We start from the raw sequence: 22,318 nt of genomic DNA, 5'->3' as shown, positions 1-22,318 counted from the left end.
GCTCCCACAGGAGATATCGCTTGTGTGAGATCGAGCGATATCTACATTGTAGCTAATTAACTGTCAGTACACATATGAAAGTAAACAATGCCATCACCTGACAGGCACTACACTCGTCCACAAGGTCACGCTCTCCTTGTGTGGCATCATGGGACACACTGTCGTTGGCGTCACGGAGCGTTTAGGTTTCATCGATAATATCAGACTAGGGCTCCTTTCAGAGGGCGCGCTCACAACGGATCTGTTAGGACACCAACGATGACTTGACTTGCTGCTCTTGGTGTGAAGAACATCCCTCTTTGAGATGTCATTGAGTATGTATTCGCTGGACCTGTGTATTCTGCTAGGGACCACACTTATGGTAGCTGGTGGTAAGTTGAGGCATCTTTACTTTTTCATAAAAAACACTACAGCAGTCCCGAAGATAAGCAAAATGTACATGTAACAAACATTAATAACGGACTAAGGAGATAAACCTATTTTTATTAATCGATATGAAGGCTATCGAGGTATTCCCGTGCACGTATTTTGGGGGAAAGGTTTAAACTGTTTGAAAGGGGTTTCCGTAACAAAAAGGAAACCTCTTTTTAACTTATCAGAATCAAGCATTCATCAATGTCATGGTACAATACATTATAATATTGAATTAGTCTTAGCAAAATCTATTTGTGAGGGTAATATTGTCGTGAACAGATCCAGTCGTTTTAATATCAATATCTATCATCTTGTAGATTAGTATTTCAAAACAACACGGGCTTGATATTAATGCTCTTGACAAAGCATGTTCATCTAATGTCGCATGAATTGAAATATTGGAATAAATCATGAAGACTGCCTTCGTTATGATAACTACAGCTGCTGGTAGGATCATCATGAATAAATCTGTAAAACCTCTGTTTGTTAAGATCGGTACAGCCTACTCTTAATTTACACCTTCTTGAGTACAATTTTAGTAACATTATACCTCCGATCTCAACATGCTATGTACGACCAGCTTCTTATGTACAATTTTTGTAACTAAATACCTCCGATCTCAACATGCTATGTACGACCAGCTTCTTGAGTAGAATTTTAGTGACATAATACCACCGATCTCAACATTATATGTACGACCAGCTTCTTGAGTGCAATGTTAGTTACATTATACCTCCGATCTCAACATGCTATGTACGACCAGCTTCTTGAGTAGAATTTTAGTAACATAATACCTCCGATCTCAACATTATATGTACGACCAGCTTCTTGAGTACAATGTTAGTAAAATTATACCTCCGATCTCAACATGCTATGTACGACCAGCTTTTTGAGTACAATGTTAGTAACTAAATACCACCGATCTCAACATGCTATGTACGACCAGCTTCTTGAGTACAATTTTACTAACTTAATACCACCGATCTCAACGTGCTATGTACGACCACCTTCTTGAGTACAATTTTAGTAACATAATACCTTCGATCTCAAAATTATATGTACGACCAGCTTCTTGAGTGCAATGTAAGTAACATTATACCTCCGATCTCAACATGCTAGGTACGACCAGCTTCTTGAGTACAATTTTAGTAACATAATACCTTCGATCTCAACATGCTATGTACGACCAGCTTCTTGAGTACAATGTTAGTAACATTATACCTCCGATCTCAACATGCTATGAACAACCAGCTTCTTGAGTAAAATTTTAGTAACTTAATACCACCCATCTCAATATGCCATGTACGACCAGCTTCTTGAGTACAATTTTAGTAACTTAATACCACCGATCTCAACATGCTATGTACGACCAGCTTCTTGAGTACAATTTTAGTGACATTATACCACCGATCTCAACATCCTATGTACGACCAGCTTCTTGAGTACAATTTTAGTAACATAATACCACCGATCTCAACATCCTATGTACGACCAGCTTCTTGAGTACAATTTTAGTAGCATAATACCACCGATCTCAACATGCTATGTACGATTAGCTTCTTGAGTACAGTTTTAGTGACAAAATACCAACGACCTCAACATGCTATGTACGACCACCTTCTTGAGTACAATTTTAGTAGCATAATACCACCGATGTCAATATGCTATGTACGACCAGCTTCTTGAGTACAATTTTAGTGAGATAATGCCACCGATCTCAACATGCTATGTACGACCAGCTTCTTGAGTACAATTTTAGTAACTTAATACCACCGATCTCAACATGCTATGTACGACCAGCTTCTTGAGTACAATTTTAGTAACATAATACCTTCGATCTCAAAATTATATGTACGACCAGCTTATTGAGTACAATGTTAGTAACATTATACCTCCGATCTCAACATGCTATGTACGACCAGCTTCTTGAGTACAATTTTAGTAACTAAATACCACCGATCTCAACATGCTATGTACGACCAGCTTCTTGAGTAGAATTTTAGTAACATTATACCTCCGATCTCAACATGCTATGTACAACCAGCTTCTTGAGTACAATGTTAGTAACTTAATACCACCGATCTCAATATGCTATCTACGACCAGCTTCTTGAGTAGAATTTTAGTAACTTAATACCACCGATTTGAACATGCTATGTACGACCAGCTTCTTGAGTACAATTTTAGTGACATAATACCACCGATCTCAACATGCTATGTACGACCAGCTTCTTGAGTACAATTTTAGTGACAAAATACCACCGACCTCAACATGCTATGTACGACCAGCTTCTTGAGTACAATTTTAGTAACATAATACAACCGATCTCAACATGCTATGTACGACAAGCTTCTTGAGTACAATTTTAGTAGCATAATACCACCGATCTCAACATGACATCTACGACCAGCTTCTGGAGTGCAATTTTAGTGACATAATACCACCGATCTCAAAATGACATGTACGACCACCTTCTTGAGTACAATTTTAGTAGCATCATACCAACGATCTCAACATGACATGTACGACCAGCTTCTTGAGTGCAATTTTAGTAGCACAATACCACCGATGTCAACATGATATGTACGATCAGCTTCTTGAGTACAATTTTAGGAGCATAATACCACCGATCTCAACATGACATGTACGACCAGCTTCTTGAGTACAATGTTAGTAACATAATACCACCGATCTCAACATGATATGTACGACCAGCTTCTTGAGTAGAATTTTAGCAACTTAATACCACCGATCTCAACATGCTATGTACAACTAGCTTCTGGAGTACAATTTTAGTAACATAATACCACCGATCTCAACATGATATGTACGACCAGCTTCTTGAGTACAATTTTATTACCATTATACCACCGATCTCAACATGATATGTACGACCAGCTTCTGCAGTACAATTTTAGTAGCATAATACCACCGATGTCAATATGCTATGTACGACAAGCTTCTTGAGTACAATTTTAGTAGCATAATACCACCGATGTCAATATGCTATGTAGGAGCAGCTTCTTTAGTACAATTTTAGTAGCATAATACCACCGATCTCAATATCCTATGTACGACCAGCTTCTTGAGTACAATTTTTGTAGCATAATTCACATTGGAAATCACAAAACTGGAAAGTAAAAAAAAAGCAGCAAAGAGCAACAAGAGACTTATCAAATTAAACATATTCAAATATTATATGTGAAACCTCTGACTCCTAAACACTACGTCAACACTATGTGCGGCGAATCGGATGTAGCCGTGGGATCATTTGCCACGGTGGTGGATCCAGCGGAGTGACTACGAAATATTTGTTGATGAAAATTCTTTCAACTCGTTTGGCCTGAAAGGCCGGGCGAGCTAATATCGTCACAAGCCCCCCCCCCCCCTCATTTTCCATAATTTGTTTCATGTTTTTTTTTCTTTAAATGTGCGTTGATGTGTGTTACCATAAGGGGTTCAAGTTTATTTAAAAAAATCAATATTGCAATTTCACTCTACCCACCAGGCAGCCAGTCACATTGGATTAAAAAGAATTCAAAACATCTTCTCAAAACAATGTAAGGGTCATATAAAACTTGGTGGAAGACATATTGATAGAAAATTCAAAATCGAAAATGCAAAAACATTATTCGTCTTAAACAACTTCTCTTCAGACACCATTTACCGCCTCCGTGGTCTTGTGGTAGAGCGTCCGCCCGGAGAGCGGAAGGTCCAGGGTTCGATCCCGGGCCGCGTCATACAAAAAGACGTTAAAAGATTGTACTTGTTGTAACCCTGTCTGGCGCTCGGCATTAAGGGGCTAAAACAAGGACTGGTCGGCTCGGAGTCAGTATACTGTGTCTGAGTGGGGTATTCATGTTAAACTGCGGCATGGTATCTCAGTGAGCTAGCACTATAAATCGGCATCAGTCCGGACTAGTACAAGCAGCCACACACACACATACACGTGCATGCACGTCGCTATATAAGTGCAATAATCTTGGACGCGACGTTAAACCCAATTTCACCTCACCTCAGACACCATTTGGGCCAATGACCTTTCAAACGAGTGTTCTCATCACTGGTGAAACCTGAATGTGTTCAAGAGATTCGAATCCGAGTTAAGACAGTTATGTATACTGCCTAACTTAAGATCTATGTAGATGTCGCTGCAATGAAATTGAATCATAATGCTTTGCAGACCATTGGGACGTCATTGGTTACTATGACGTCACAATCAATTGACATCACTAAAGGGTCTGCTACTGAAGCTGTTAGCAGTACTTTTACACTAAAGAAGGATCTTAGCACCTTTCATCCTTTGATCGGGGCCCAGAACTGACCTATGTGTAAGGACAAGGTCACAGTGAAGGTCATTAGTAAAGGACATGTTCACTATAATACCTTTAATCTGGCCTTATGGTGATTATAATGTTGGCATAATTACGTGTGACAAGTAATGCCACATTCTGTTGTATCAAACAAAGGTCACTCCGACCAACTTTTAATGAGTTGCATATGCAATTTAATTTCTGAAAGCACAAGGTGATTTATACCTCAGGGATATCATATATCAATCTTTTCGGCACATTGTTATGTCATCAGGGGTCAAGGTCATCATCCAGATTATAACATAAAAACTTAATTTACCACCTAACTCATCGTATGGTCAAGGTCAACGTTATTTGAAAGACAAGTTTCCCACTGGATGTAGATCGTTGAAACTGCGACTAGTAAGTTTGGTAAATAGCATCAGGTCAAAGAATGTACTTTTGTCACAGAAATAGCAGCAGATTAAAACAGTAAAACATAATTTGTTGTTGCGTGCTGCTTACAGGGAGGATATTCAAATAGATGCCAGTCAAGTGAAGAATTAATGTTACGGATAGACTTTTGCTACAATAATAAGAGGGAGACATTTGTCGACGACGCACTTGATTCGTAGACAGGCGCCTGGGTCTTTGTACCCTGCCTGTCCAAGCGATGCATTACAATACTCCTGACCGCAACAACATCGTTTTTACCTTCAGCCAATCACTAACATTTCAACAGGAAGATTCCATCAATAACAAACTCAATTCTGTGGTAATGTTGATTTTACATAATTTCGAAATGATCACGACTATATTATCGTAAATGTATGTTTACAAATCACTATGAAATAGTGCTGATAACAGGTGTTACCGAAAAAGTGAGCATTTCCGTTTTTTAAGCTCTGTGGTAATATGGACTTTGCATTTGAAAAGAATATTTATGCATATATTTGTTGTTGCAGAGAAAATCCAAAATGTCGGAACAAATTTGGTGTGGTCACATGACTATGAATTGGACATGAGGGGACACTGTTCCTTCACGTTCTCTGTGGCATATTGCGGAGCCTTCAAACTGGAGCTGTACCCTGACAAAGATCTCCCCGAACCCAAATACGAGATCTACATCGATCGTTACAGCTTAGAGAAGTATAAAGTTGGAATTAGGAAATCGTGTGATGCCGCGCTTCTACTTTGTTCGAATAACGGTATGAGCACCAGCGGTCACGAGAACACGCCACTTGTCATCTGCGATGGTTCCACGTGGACACCGTTCTGGATATCTTGGTTTGGGGGCGTCATCACCCTGGGGAAGGGGACCACTGTCGGAAAAAACATATTGAAAGAAGTCAGTGATCCACAGTTCCAGCACATCGATTATGTGAAGATGGGAGCTGACAATAAGACGACAGAAGCGAATTATAGATTTGGTAAGTAACATCTAAAAGTGAAACCATGGTATTGACCAGTGAGCAGTGTGACCGATAAGGAATGACGTCTAGGCATAGGATGAACAATGTTTTCAAGTTAAAGGATATACACACATGCTTGTTTTGCTGAGTTGCGTCCCTTAGGTGTGTCCCTTTGCTAGGGTCTTAGGTTCGAATCCAGTATGAGCTCTAATTATTATTAATGATCAGTTAAGGGACGTATCTCTACACAACACAGCACTTTGCCACTTGAACCCCGTGGAAACGTGTCATATTCTAGAAATTGTGTACTTGCTTAATGATGGAAGATAGATCATGGTGTTACAGTTTGAAGGTGGCCATATAGGTCAGGCCCATGTGCATGCAAGACCTGGGATTGTCTGTGGATCATTGTTAGGGGAACACCAAGAGGAATCGGACATAGTAAAAGTGGTTTGTTTTCCGTTTTGTTTGTAAGAGGATGCCTAAAGTTGACGCAGGTTTTTACCACTTCGTGGATGTGTCGACGTCGTAATCCAATCTGTGATTCCAATCCATAAACAAATATAAGTGTATACAGTAAACATGCATCAACATGTCTTCCCTTTTCAATGTACACAGTTTTCTTTACTTTAGAACCCCGCAATGGCAGAACAGTTGACCCAGATATGAGTTGCCGAAATATAGGTGAGTGTATTACAAACATTGTACATCAGAGACAAGTCTGGCTGTTTATTCTGTAGCCAGAAAACAGTTGACAGGACGTATGTAGCTAAAGTAGACAGACTGGCTTCTTGTTGGCCATATGTTGCTTTCTGATATCACACGCTCAATCATTTAACTGTTGTTCTTGGACTTACAGAACATTTTTTGGGACAATGCACTATCATGTAAACAGAGGCAAATCAAACCAAAAGATCGAGAAGAAAGCATTTTACCACATGCTTGGATTAGTTTGAGAAGCCACATCAGCACGCTTTTCTGAATTATATCCCTAAGATGGACCCTTTCGTCTGGTTTTAAATCCCAGTTACTGGATCATGGTCATTGGTCAGCATGATGCGAATTTTTCTGGGTTCTTGATAATCGTAAACGCTTGTGTCGTGCCTCTACTTTGGTCTTCTCTTCCACATTAAGCCAACACTTTGTGATGTGAGTAATTTGCTGCACACTAAGAAGATGAATCCTAACCTCCATCCAAGCATGGATAAAGGATTAAAACATTTGTTTGTGATGCTTCATTAACGCCCTTAGTGCTGACATTCAATTAAACTAGGTTCTGCATGTCTGTGTCTCTTTCTTACATTAGCGACAACTTCAGTTGCTCCGGTTGCTACAGCTACGACGCATGGTACAACAACAGCTGCTACAACCACAACTCCAGCTGCTACAACTCAGACAGGTGGTCCCACAACAGCTGAAACAACAACTACACAAGGTGAGTCGCGCTGAGGTTCAAATACCCTTGCACAGAACAACCTTAAGCTTAGGTGATCATTCAGATTAAAATTTATGAATTAATAATAGGACGCTCCGACAAACGTTTAATAAGAAGCATATTCAATTTCATTTTTGAAACCACATGATGATTTAATACCTCAGGGATATACTATCATGATGGTGTATCTCCTTCATACAACCGGGAAATCGTTTTGGCATCATCGTTATTTCATCAGGGACATGGTCATTGTCCAGATTATTGCATAACAACTTTATTTACCACCAAACTCAAGAAGGATTTTCTCTGTATTTAAAAAAAATGGTCGTTAGGTCAAGGTCATTCGAAAAAACATGTTTCTCATTGGATGTAGACCGTTCAAACTACATCAGGTCAAAGAATGTACTTTTGTCACAGAAATAGCAGCAGATTAAAACAGTAAAACATAATTTGTTGTTCCCTTATTACGTTGTAACCAGCCCTGTAATGGCCCACGTGCTGCTTACAGGGAGGATATTAAAATAGATGCCAGTCAAGTGAAGAATTAATGTTACGGATAGACTTTTGCTACAATAATAAGAGGGAGACATTTTTCGACGACGCACTTGATTCGTAGACAGGCGCCTGGGTCTTTGTACCCTGCCTGTCCAAACGATGCATTACAATACTCCTGACCGCAACAACATCGTTTTTACCTTCAGCCAATCACTAAAATTTCAACAGGAAGATTCCATCAATAACAAACTCAATTCTGTGGTAATGTTGATTTTACATAATTTCGAAATGATCACGACTATATTATCGTAAATGTATGTTTACAAATCACTATGAAATAGTGCTGATAACAGGTGTTACCGAAAAAGTGAGCATTTCCGTTTTTTAGCTCTGTGGTAATATCGACTTTGCATTTGAAAAGAATATTTATGCATATATTTGTTGTTGTAGCGAAAATCCAAAATGTCGGAACAAATTTGGTGTGGTCACATGACTATGAATTGGACATGAGGGGACACTGTTCCTTCACATTCTCTGTGGCATATTGCGGAGCCTTCAAACTGGAGCTGTACCCTGACAAAGATCTCCCCGAACCCAAATACGAGATCTACATCGATCGTTACAGCTTAGAGAAGTATAAAGTTGGAATTAGGAAATCGTGTGATGCCGCGCATCTACTTTGTTCGAATAACGGTATGAGCACCAGCGGTCACGAGAACACGCCACTTGTCTTCTGTGATGGTTCCACGTGGACGCCGTTCTGGATATCTTGGTTTGGGGGCGTCATCACCCTGGGGAAGGGGACCACTGTCAGAGAAGCCATATTGAAAGAAGTCAGTGATCCACAGTTCACGTATATCGACTATGTGAAGATGGGAGCTGACAATAAGACGACAGAAGCGAATTATAGATTTGGTAAGTAACATCTAAAAGTGAAACCATGGTATTGACCAGTGAGCAGTGTGACCGATAAGGAATGACTTCGAGGCATAGGATGAACAATGTTTTCAAGTTAAATGATAGACACACATGCTTGTTTTGCTGAGTTGGGTCCCTCAGGCGTACCCCTTTGCTAGTGTCTTACGTTCGAATCCAGTATGGGCTCTAATTATTATTAGTTATTGGTTAAGGGACGTATCTCTACATAACACAGCACTTTGCCACATGAACCCCGTGGAAACGTGTCATATTCTTGAAATTGTGTACTTGCTTAATGATGGAAGATAGATCATGGTGTTACAGTTTGAAGGTGGCCACATAGGTCAGGCCCATGTGCATGCATGACCCGGGATTGTCTGTGGATCATTGTTAGGGGAACACCAAGAGGAATCGAACATAGTCAAAGTGGTTTGTTTTCCGTTTTGATTGTTAGAGGATGCCTAAAGTTGACGCAGGTTTTTACCACTTCGTGGATGTGTCGACGTCGTAATCCAATCTGTGATTCCAATCCATAAACAAATATAAGTGTATGCATTAAACATGCATCGACATGTCTTCTTTTTTCACTGTATACAGTTTCCTTTACTTTAGAACCCCGCAGTGGCAGAACAGTTGACCCAGATATGAGTTGCCGAAATATAGGTGAGTGTTTTACAAACATTGTACATCAGAGACAAGTCTGGCTGTTTATTCTGTAGCCAGAAAACAGTTGACAGGACGTATGTAGCTAAAGTAGACAGACTGGCTTCTTGTTGGCCATATGTTGCTTTCTGATATCACACGCTCAATCATTTAACTGTTGTTCTTGGACTTACAGAACATTTTTTGGGACAATGCACTATCATGTAAACAGAGGCAAATCAAACCAAGATCGAGAAGAAAGCATTTTACCACATGCTTGGACTAGTTTGAGAAGTCACTTCAGCACGCTTTTCTGAATTATATCCCTAAGATGGATCCTTGCGTCTGGTTTTAAATCCCAGTTACTGGATCATGGTCATTGGTCAGCATGATGCGAATTTTTCTGGGTTCTTGAAAATCGTAAACGCTTATGTCGTGCCTCTACTTTGGTCTTCTCTTCCACATTAAGCCAACACCTTGTGATGTGAGTAATTTGCTGCACACTTAGAAGATGAATCCTAACCTCCATCCAAGCATGGATAAAGGATTAAAACATTTGTTTGTGATGCTTCCTTAATGCCCTTAGTGCTGACATTCCATTAAACTAGGTTCTGCATGTCTGTGTCTCTTTCTTACATTAGCGACAACTTCAGTTGCTCCGGTTGCTACAGCTACGACGCATGGTACAACAACATCTGCTACAACCACAACTCCAGCTGCTACAACTCAGACAGGTGGTCCCACAACAGCTGAAACAACAACTACACAAGGTGAGTCGCGCTGAGGTTCAAATACCCTTGCACAGAACAACCTTAAGCTTAGGTGATCATTGAGATTAAAATTTATAAATTAATAATAGGACGCTCCGACCAACGTTTAATAAGAAGCATGTTCAATTTCATTTTTGAAACCAGAGGCAGGGATATCCTATCATGATGGTGTATCTCCTTCATACACACGGGAAATCGTTTTGGCATCATCGTTATTTTATCAGGGGCATGGCCATTGTCCAGATTATTGCATAACAACTTTATTTACCACCAAACTCAAGAAGAATTTTCTATGTAATTAAAAAAATGGTCGTTAGGTCAAGGTCATTCGAAAAACATGTTTCTCATTGGATGTAGACCGTTCAAACTACATCAGGTCAAAGAATGTACTTTTGTCACAGAAATAGCAGCAGATTAAAACAGTAAAACATAATTTGTTGTTTCCTTATTACGTTGCAGCCAGCCCTGTAATGGCCCGCGTGCTGCTTACAGGGAGGATATTCAAATAGATGCCAGTCAAGTGAAGAATTAATGTTACTGATAGACTTTTGCTACAATAATAAGAGGGAGACATTTTTCGACGACGCACTTGATTCGTAGACAGGCGCCTAGGTCTTTGTACCCTGCCTGTCCAAATGATGCATTACAATACTCCTGACCGCAACAACATCGTTTTTACCTTCAGCCAATCACTAACATTTCAACAGGAAGATTCCATCAATAACAAACTCAACTCTGTGGTAATGTTGATTTTACATAATTTCGAAATGATCACGACTATATTATCGTAAATGTATGTTTACAAATCACTATGAAATAGTGCTGATAACAGGTGTTACCGAAAAAGTGAGCATTTCCGTTTTTTAATCTCTGTGGTAATATCGACTTTGCATTTGAAAAGAATATTTATGCATATATTTGTTGTTGCAGCGAAAATCCAAAATGTCGGAACAAATTTGGTGTGGTCACATGACTATGAATTGGACATGAGGGGACACTGTTCCTTCACGTTCTCTGTGGCATATTGCGGAGCCTTCAAACTGGAGCTGTACCCAGACAAAGATCTCCCCGAACCCAAATACGAGATCTACATTGATCGTTACAGCTTAGAGAAGTATAAAGTTGGAATTAGGAAATCGTGTGATGCCGCGCATCTACTTTGTTCGAATAACGGTATGAGCACCAGCGGTCACGAGAACACGCCACTTGTCTTCTGTGATGGTTCCACGTGGACGCCGTTCTGGATATCTTGGTTTGGGGGCGTCATCACCCTGGGGAAGGGGACCACTGTCAGAGAAGCCATATTGAAAGAAGTCAGTGATCCACAGTTCACGTATATCGACTATGTGAAGATGGGAGCTGACAATAAGACGACAGAAGCGAATTATAGATTTGGTAAGTAACATCTAAAAGTGAAACCATGGTATTGACCAGTGAGCAGTGTGACCGATAAGGAATGACGTCGAGGCATAGGATGAACAATGTTTTCAAGTTAAATGATAGACACACATGCTTGTTTTGCTGAGTTGGGTCCCTTAGGCGTGCCCCTTTGCTAGTGTCTTAGGTTCGAATCCAGTATGAGCTCTAATTATTATAAGTTATCGGTTAAGGGACGTATCTCTACATAACACAGCACTTTGCCACATGAACCCAGTGGAAACGTGTCATATTCTAGAAATTGTGTACTTGCTTAATGATGGAAGATAGATCATGGTGTTACAGTTTGAAGGTGGCCACATAGGTCAGGCCCAAATGCATGCATGACCTGGGATTGTCTGTGGATCATTGTTAGGGGAACACCAAGAGGAATCGAACATAGTGAAAGTGGTTTGTTTTCCGTTTTGTTTGTTAGAGGATGCCTAAAGTTGACGCAGGGTTTTACCACTTCGTGGATGTGTCGACGGCGTGATCCAATCTGTGATTCCAATCCATAAACAAATATAAGTGTATACATTAAACATGCATCGACATGTCTTCTTTTTTCACTGTATACAGTTTCCTTTACTTTAGAACCCCGCAGTGGCAGAGCAGTTGATCCAGATATGAGTTGCCGAAATATAGGTGAGTGTTTTACAAACATTGTAGATCAGACACAAGTCTGGCTGTTTATTCTGTAGCCAGAAAATAGTTGACAGGACGTATGTAGCTAAAGTAGACAGACTGGCTTCTTGTTGGCCATATGTTGCTTTCTGATATCACACTCTCAATCATTTAACTGTTGTTCTTGGACTTTCAGAACATTTTTGGGGACAATGCACTATCATGTAAACAGAGGCAAATCAAACCAAAGATCGAGAAGAAAGCATTTTACCACATGCTTGGACTAGTTTGAGAAGCCACTTCAGCACGCTTTTCTGAATTATATCCCTAAGATGGACCCTTTCGTCTGGTTTTAAATCCCAGTTACTGGATCATGGTCATTGGTCAGCATGATGCGAATTTTTCTGGGTTCTTGAAAATCGAAAACGCTTATGTCGTGCCTCTACTTTGGTCTTCTCTTCCATATTAAGCCAACACCTTGTGATGTGAGTAATTTGCTGCACACTTAGAAGATGAATCCTAACCTCCATCCAAACATGGATAAAGGATTAAAACATTAAAATTTTGTTTGTGATGCTTCATTAACGCCCTTAGTGCTGACATTCCATTAAACTAGGTTCTGCATGTCTGTGTCTCTTTCTTACATTAGCGACAACTTTAGTTGCTCCGGTTGCTACAGCTACGACGCATGGTACAACAACAGCTGCTACAACAACAACTCCAGCTGCTACAACTCAGACAGGTGGTCCCACAACAGCTGAAACAACAACTACACAAGGTGAGTCGCACTGAGGTTCAAATACCCTTGCACAGAACAACCTTAAGCTTAGGTGATCATTGAGATTAAAATTTATAAATTAATAATAGGACGCTCCGACCAACGTTTAATAAGAAGCATGTTCAATTTCATTTTTGCAAATCACATGATGATTTAATACCTCAGGGATATCCTATCATGATTGTGTATCTCCTTCATACACCCGGGAAATCGTTTTGGCACATCGTTATTTCATCAGGGGCATGGTCATTGTCCAGATTATTGCATAACAACTTTATTTACAGCCAAACTCAAGAAGGATTTTCTATGTAATTAAAAAAATGGTCGTTAGGTCAAGGTTATTCGAAAAAACCTGTTTCTCATTGGATGTAGACCGTTCAAACTACATCAGGTCAAAGAATGTACTTTTGTCACAGAAATAGCAGCGTATTAAAACAGTAAAACATAATTTGTTGTTCCCTTATTACGTTGTAACCAGCCCTGTAATGGCCCGCGTGCTGCTTACAGGGAGGATATTCAAATAGATGCCAGTCAAGTGAAGAATTAATGTTACTGATAGACTTTTGCTACAATAATAAGAGGGAGACATTTGTCGACGACGCACTTGATTCGTAGACAGGCGCCTAGGTCTTTGTACCCTGCCTGTCCAAACGATGCATTACAATACTCCTGACCGCAACAACATCGTTTTTACCTTCAGCCAATCACTAACATTTCAACAGGAAGATTCCATCAATAACAAACTCAACTCTGTGGTAATGTTGATTTTACATAATTTCGAAATGATCACGACTATATTATCGTAAATGTATGTTTACAAATCACTATGAAATAGTGCTGATAACAGGTGTTACCGAAAAAGTGAGCATTTCCGTTTTTTAAGCTCTGTGGTAATATCGACTTTGCATTTGAAAAGAATATTTATGCATATAGTTGTTGTTGCAGCGAAAATCCAAAATGTCGGAACAAATTTGGTGTGGTCACATGACTATGAATTGGACATGAGGGGACACTGTTCCTTCACGTTCTCTGTGGCATATTGCGGAGCCTTCAAACTGGAGCTGTACCCTGACAAAGATCTCCCCGAACCCAAATACGAGATCTACATCGATCGTTACAGCTTAGAGAAGTATAAAGTTGGAATTAGGAAATCGTGTGATGCCGCGCATCTACTTTGTTCGAATAACGGTATGAGCACCAGCGGCCACGAGAACACGCCACTTGTCTTCTGTGATGGTTCCACGTGGACGCCGTTCTGGATATCTTGGTTTGGGGGCGTCATCACCCTGGGGAAGGGGACCACTGTCAGAGAAGCCATATTGAAAGAAGTCAGTGATCCACAGTTCACGTATATCGACTATGTGAAGATGGGAGCTGACAATAAGACGACAGAAGCGAATTATAGATTTAGTAAGTGAGTGAGTGAGTGAGTTTCATTTTACGCCGCTTTTAGCAATATTCCAGCAATATCACGGCGGGGGACACCAGAAATGGGCTTCACACATTGAACCCATGTCGGGAATCGAACCCGGGTCTTCGGCGTGTCGAGCGAACGCTTTAACCACAAGGCTACCCGACCGCCCCATTTGGTAAGTAACATCTAAAAGTGAAACAATGGTATTGACCAGTGAGCAGTGTGACCGATAAGGAATGACTTCGAGGCATAGGATGAACAATGTTTTCAAGTTAAATGATAGACACACATGCTTGTTTTGCTGAGTTGGGTCCCTTAGGCGTGCCCCTTTGCTAGTGCCTCAGTTTCGAATCCAGTATGAGCTCTAATTATTATTAGTGATCGGTTAAGGGACGTATCTCTACATAACACAGCACTTTGCCACATGAACCCCGTGGAAACGTGTATTATTCTTGAAATTGTGTACTTGCTTAATGATGGAAGATAGATCATGGTGTTACAGTTTGAAGGTGGCCACATAGGTCAGGCCCAAATGCATGCATGACCTGGGATTATCTGTGGGTCATTGTTAAGGGAACACCAAGAGGAATCGAACATAGTCAAAGTGGTTTGTTTTCCGTTTTGTTTGTTAGAGGATGCCTTAAGTTGACGCAGGTTTTTACCACCTCGTGGATGTGTCGACGTCGTAATCCAATCTGTGATTCCAATCCATAAACAAATATACGTGTATACAGTAAACATGCATCAACATGTCTTCTTTTTTCAATGTACACAGTTTTCTTTACTTTAGAACCCCGCAATGGCAGAACAGTTGACCCAGATATGAGTTGCCGAAATATAGGTGAGTGTATTACAAACTTTGTACATCAGAGACAAGTCTTGCTGTTTATTCTGTAGTCAGAAAACAGTTGACAGGACGCATGTACCTAAAGTAGACAGACTGGCTTCTTGTTGGCCATATGTTGCTTTCTGATTTCACACTTTCAATCATTTAACTGACCCGTGAAGATTCCGGGTTAAAATAGGTCTTCAGCAACCCATGCTTGCCGTAAAACGTGACTATGCTTGTCGTAAAAGGCGATTAACGGGATCGGGTGGTCAGACTCGCTGACTTGGCTGATGCAATTGCGTTGATCGATGCTCATGATATCAATCACTGGATTGTCTGGTCCAGACTCGATTATTTACAGACCACCGTCATACAGTTGGAATATTGCTGAGTGCGGCGTTAAACAAGAAACCAACAACAACAACAATCTTTTAACTGTTGTTCTTCTGGCTTCTTGTTGGCCATATGTTGCTTTCTGATATCACACACTCAATCATTTAACGTTTTTTCTTGGACTTTCAGAACATTTTGGGGGACAATGCACTATCATGTAAGCAGAGGCAAATAAAACCAAAAGATCGAGAATAAAGCATTTTACCACATGCTTGGACTAGTTTGAGAAGCCACTTCAGCACGCTTTTCTGAATTATATCCCTAAGATGGATCCTTTCGTCTGGTTTTAAATCCCAGTTACTGGATCATGGTCATTGGTCAGCATGATGCGAATTTTTCTGGGTTCTTGAAAATCGTAAACGCTTATGTCGTGCCTCTACTTTGGTCTTCTCTTCCACATCAAGCCAACACTTTATGATGTGAATAATTTGCTGCACAGTTAAAACTTATAAAAGAGACGGGCATATCGTAAAGTAATACCTTAACATAAGAAAATGGCATTTCTCTATAAAATCTCAAACTCGAGCAGGCGATCGTGAAATGTAAATAGAATGATCGGCCTTCAGAATGATCAGCTTTGAAAAATGACTTCCACAGATAGAACAGATGGACCCAAAACCTATCGTCCCAAAACACCCGCATCATTCATCCGTGCACGTGGGAAGGGGTAGTTCTTGATTTTGACACTTCCGTTAAAGGTCGTCAAGCTGCTCTGAGCCATGTGTATTGTTGATTCTCATTATCCACAGAAACAAGTCAGCTCTCTACTCTTGCTTTAATTCAGTATTTGTGATCAGGGTGGGAATGCGTCATCTACAACGCGATGGACTCTTAGTGTCATTGGCGTGCTTCAAACTGGTAGAACTCAGCGAGAGGTAGCCACTATGTTCAGTGTGTCTCAGTCTGTCTGTCAGAACAGGTTTTTACAGACACAAAATGTCTATGATCGATCCCGCACAGGGCACCCTAGGTCCAGTATCGATTAATAAAAAACAAGGCTTCAAAGAGAAATCGAGCCCAAGCAGCTAATAAAACCGCTGTTTCACTTGTGCCAGGCCACCGGAGTTCAAACTTACAGACCAGATGATTGGAAAATGTCTGTATGCAGCTAATATACATGTTTGACGATCACGGATGGTACCCCCGATAATTATTCGGTTCATTCTAGCCAGACGCCAATAGTGCTGATTGATCAAGACATATAAAACGTTCATACACATGTCCCTGTCGTCTTCCTTGGCTGTTTGCATCCTTACAATACATAGCCAACACGTCCTGATGATCATCCCATCACACCTAGTTCCTCCTTCTTCTTATCCCTCCATTACCATGAGTCGATACCCCTTTGTATTTCTGTAACCATGTTTATCTCATCGAGGAACGGTTACGGTTTGTCAAGACATGAGTGTTTATTATGTATTTTCTTTGTGATCTATGACAATTAGTTCCAAAAGTAATTCAGGCATAAAGAATTAACGCAATTACATATTAGGAAGAGAATTTACTTCAACAATCAATTCAATATTGATCTTATATTTCCAGATAAATGAAGTACATCATTACGAAATACATAATGAGTATTATTATCATCAACCAGTCTTTGAGAAATTCAGTTTACTTTTTGTAATTGATAATTCTAATACTGTAAATATATCTTCAAGCACACGCCTTCCACGATACTATGTTGTACATATATATGTACATGTATATAATGGGTAGGTTTCTCGGTAGGATAAAGCCAGCAGATAAAAATGATATCCGTTGGGGTCATATGCGGATAGAGATGCAAATATCAAAGGTCAAGTAGGGACTACTTTCATTGTTTATAAACAAACATGGCGTCACCCTTGATATTCGTCGATCGTGTCAAAATTAACCATCGGGAATCTGGAGAAACTACTGGCATAGTTGCTATCATTATCAAACGAATAGTCTATTATACTGAAAATCAGGGTCTTTCTGTGACATAGCTGAGGGATTTTCCAAGTATTGGCAACTTTGGAGATATAAATTGCGAAACAATATAGTGAGGACACTAGCCTCACGGGATCAGATTCCATATCTGTGCTTATAGACCTCTGCGGACTGGAACATTTTCCTTGAATTAAAACAGTTGGATTTGGCCGAAATATGTCCGATTTGTTACCTTGTTTCGTTTTGCGCTGTGTGTACATCTGACTGACACTTCGTAACGCTATGACAGAACTTGCAGACACTAAACAAGTTTCAAAGACTAGGGTTAGAGTAGCTTCCGTTTGATAAAGGGTAGTTAATCCAGCAGACAGACCGATGGATTGCCGCAAAAGGCAAGTAAGAACAATTTGTGTAGGCAATTGTTGTTTTGCCTATATGTAGTTACGCTACTGTATAGGAAATATGTTTCAGTTGGAACTATATTGACTGTTGTCGCTGTCCATCTGACTTAGTATATATTAATGATCACATTCCAGGAAAACTTGCAATGTTTAGGTAATCTTTGTGGGAGATGGGAAGAGATTTTTCGAGCACAGAAATAAAGAATGACAAAATGTGACAAAGAGGTTATCACGCTTGTGTGTTTGGGGATGGCTCGCTAAATACAATGTTTATTCCTAATACGGGTACTTACCATCCCCAAACACATTCGCGTGATAACCTCTACGTATGCACGGAATATTAGTTAACTAAAACATGACATTAAAATTTCTACAATGAAATTACTTCTTCCGTATCATACCAAGAGAAAACATGTAAGTTCCTTGTGCAGTCGTCACCATTACCATTACCAACAGTGAGTGAGTGAGTGAGTTTGGTTTAACGCCGCTTTTAACAGTATTCCAGTTATATCGCGGCGTGTCAGCTTAATGTGGGAGGAAAACCCGAAGTGATGCAGGTCTCAGACGTTAACCACTTCGGTGAAACCCACGAGCACGGGTATGGTGCTGACAAACCCAGAAACATAATCGGGGTCATTACCAACAGAGGGGCAGCGAAACGTGTTCAGTATCAATAATGAAGCACGTGCGTACGCTGACTGTATATGTTCTCTCACACAAGAGGATTATAAAACTAGACAAATGAGCATTTAAATATTCAAATAGATTTTCAAATCTTCTTGTGAAGTGACGTCCCTTGTGCTGAAAGTGATTTAATACACACTATGTTCCGATGGAAATGGTTTTAATTCATTCATAAACGCGATTATCTGATATAGTTCTGTTATTGTCAAATAGCCAATTCCCTTCTACTGATTTACCCACCCGAACTAAAATGATAGTGACTAGATAAATCTACTGTTATATTTAGATCCAAGCACATAGATTCAGAGTGTCTATTAAGTTTCCGTAAGACACTGCAGAACGTTTGAGGTACAGTCAAGCATGCTCATTCTTCGATGTTTTAGAGAGCATCTTTCGACTTGCTAAAACGTTCTTTGATCAGGGATACAGCTTTCAATGCCTTGGGACCGACTTTCTATGGTCTGGTATTTTATGAAATAATTATGATCCAGACTGTAATGTCGTTTTCACTCTTGCAGTGTTAGATTCCGCTATACAATGTACTATATGTCTGTTTCATTTTTTTATTACAACAGACGCTGCAACAATCACAGCTCCAACTGCAACAACTCAGACCGATGGTTCCGCAGCAACCTCAGCGACCGCAACTTCGGCTGCCACAACTCAGACAGGTGGTCCCGAAGCCACCTCAGCAACCGCTCAAACTGTTGTCAAGATGACAGTTAATAATTGTGACAACGAGCGACGGCCTTATTCTGAAGATCTGGCAATGGTTTTCAAAGTAGCAGCCGACGACACAACACTGTCCCCGAGCAACCCCGACGTCGTGGAGCTCTCCTCGGCAACATCCGGCAGCTGCGCCGAGCTGTGCGCTTCACGTAAGACCTGCGTGATGTACAGCATCAGCAACACGGGCACCTGCAGGATCACCTCCGCCTGTCAGCCTGTAGTGGAGGGCGAGACAAACTCGGCAATTCTGTTCCTCAAGTATTGGGGTGATCACATGGACGCCATGACATAACTGAAACAGTGTTGTTTCACTTCTAGTCAATAACTTAAAAACTGTCGTTCACTACAAGCCATTGACCTACTTGTATATTAGGGATGATCTCTAGTGTGTCAGTCACATCACCGTGCTTCCAAGTGGTAAATGTCTAAGACCTGTGTCACTGTGAACAGGCACCCAAAATTAAAATGACATACTGTGATATATCTGAAATACCTTTACAGCCGTGTTTAACCATAATACACAAGCTATTGGGGTGGAAATACAATTAGATTAAATTCTGATGTGATGACCGCAATAATGTTCCAAATTTGTGAATTCTCTGAGGTAACATTTCAGGAAAATTCTATCAGTCAATACATCAGATAGTTAATTTGTTATTATTTACATAGCGTCACAATCTTGTAAACCTTACATTTTAAAACAAATGTTAACTAAATTTACAACTTTACAACTTTCAATGCATCTATATTGTTCCACATGATGCGCTTTCAAATATGAAAACATTTTTTATGTCAAAACCAATTTTATGCTATATGGATCTCCTATTTGAAGACTGTGGGAGAGCTTTGTAATAATAAGTAAACATTAGTATATTCCCAATATGGAACAGTGTGAAAAGTGAGTGAGTTGGGTTTAATGCCGCTTTTAACAGTAGTCAAGTTATATCGCGGCGTGTCAGCTTAATGTGTGAAGAAAGCCCATAAGTGATACAGGTCTCAGATGTTTACCACTTTGGTGAAACCAACGAGCACGGGTATGGTGCTGACAAACCTAAATCCATAATCGGGGCGAACTGGGATTCGAACCCACAATCATAGGTTTCTGGCGTACCCAAGGGACGCAACTCTGCACAGCAAATCGCGGCGCCAGTGTGAAAAGCTCACTGTTGGTGTCCCTCTGCGATGGCATGGCTTGAATGTTTTGTTTTGTTTTTTAAAAATGTTATTCTCAAGAAAATGATTGGTCACATATAGATTTCATGTATGCTTATTTATTATCGATACATTACATGTCAGAAAGCAATAACATTGCTCTAACACGCCTCTTTCTATTCTTCATATATGTATGTACATTCCTCGAAGCTAAAAAGGGTTTTCCATAATGATCAGAAATATGTGCTGAAAGAGTTCATATACTATTCCGACTGTATCAGAACTGTTTAGGAATCGCTGTCTATTAGTGATGATACCAGGTTTTCGCGACAACGCGGTTCAAACATATATAAACCCACATTACCCTTGTGAGAGAGAGGGAGAGAGATCGACGTGGGCTGCCATATATACAGTTAGCATTTGAGGAACATAATACGTCTTAAGTTCTATTTCTTACCTACATTTACATGAGTACTCGAGTATTCGAACAGATGATGATACTGTACCATCTTACATTATATTAAAATATACAATATGTATACATGAATACATCACAATGCAGCTGGTTTACACAAGGGCTAAATATTTAAGTTGTTTGGCCAGGGTAGGGTTGTAAGATAGAAATGTGGAGGCCATTTCCAAATTTAACAAACCAGTGACCAACATTCTGCAATTCCATATTTGAATTTACCACGTACCATGTTATGTTCATGTGTTTGTGCAGGTCAGCACTTGACTTCCCTATGCATTTCTTTGTGACGGGCCGCCTCTGTGGTCTTGTGGTAGAGCGTCCGCCCGGAGAGCGGAAGGTCCGGGGTTCGATCCCCGGCCGCGTCATACCAATAGACGTTAAAAGATGGTACTTGTTGTTACCCTGTCTGGCGCTCGGCATTAAGGGGGCTAAAACAAGGACTGGTCGGCTCGGAGTCAGTATACTGTGTCTGAGTGGGATATTCACGTTAAACTGCGGCATGGTATCTCAGTGAGCTAGCACTGTAAATCGGCATCAGTCCGGACTAGTACAAGCAGCCACACACACACACACACGTGCATGAACGTCGCTATATAAGTGCAATAATCTTGGACGCGACGTTAAACCCAACTTCACCTCACCTCACCTCACCTCACCTCACCTCACCTCACCTCACCTCACCTCACTTCACCTTTGTGACGGATGCAATCGGTGGGTCAATATATGCTTTCATTCAAGCGAACACCAGATATCATCACTATTTAGTCGTGATTCATACTTATGATATAGTCTGAAACATACAACATATTTGCAGACTTTGTATGATTATGGAAAAAGGTTTGCTGCTGTTAGAATTCAGTAATAAGTAAAGATTTGCAGATATGTAAGCATTATTTAGTTTTATCATATTCCTTCTTGAAGAAGCAGTTATACATGTAAATAGGATTTTGCTTGCCTCTTATATTTATATTTCTAAACATAAACGATAAGCTTACTCTGAGAAAACGTGGACAAACAAATTGTGGAAATACGCAAGAATATAATTTTGTTTGTTTGTTGTTTAACGCCGCAATATTCCAGCTGTATGACGCCCAAGAGTATAAGTGATTACATTCAAATATAAAGTGCATTGTG

General features: G+C 40.2%; 1 protein-coding gene across 1 annotated transcript; it reads left to right on the top strand.

The window, feature by feature from the left end:
• Window positions 1–236: 236 nt before the first annotated feature.
• Window positions 237–20,548, top strand: LOC124147263. The gene is made up of 13 exons (XM_046517927.2): window positions 237–371; window positions 5,672–6,136; window positions 6,752–6,802; window positions 7,425–7,553; window positions 8,499–8,963; window positions 9,579–9,629; window positions 10,250–10,378; window positions 11,309–11,773; window positions 12,389–12,439; window positions 13,068–13,196; window positions 14,142–14,606; window positions 15,401–15,451; window positions 19,407–20,548. The coding sequence occupies exons 1-13, from the start codon at window positions 305–307 to the stop codon at window positions 19,850–19,852; spliced, it is 2,964 nt and encodes a 987-aa protein (XP_046373883.2). The 5' UTR covers window positions 237–304; the 3' UTR covers window positions 19,853–20,548.
• Window positions 20,549–22,318: the final 1,770 nt, after the last annotated feature.

Source organism: Haliotis rufescens, unplaced genomic scaffold (assembly GCF_023055435.1).
Source record: "Haliotis rufescens isolate VD_foot unplaced genomic scaffold, xgHalRufe1.0.p SCAF_30, whole genome shotgun sequence".
Taxonomy (NCBI): Eukaryota; Metazoa; Mollusca; class Gastropoda; order Lepetellida; family Haliotidae; genus Haliotis; species Haliotis rufescens.
The sequence above is the reverse complement of the archived record's forward strand: the minus strand, read 5'-3'. Positions and strand labels throughout refer to the sequence as shown.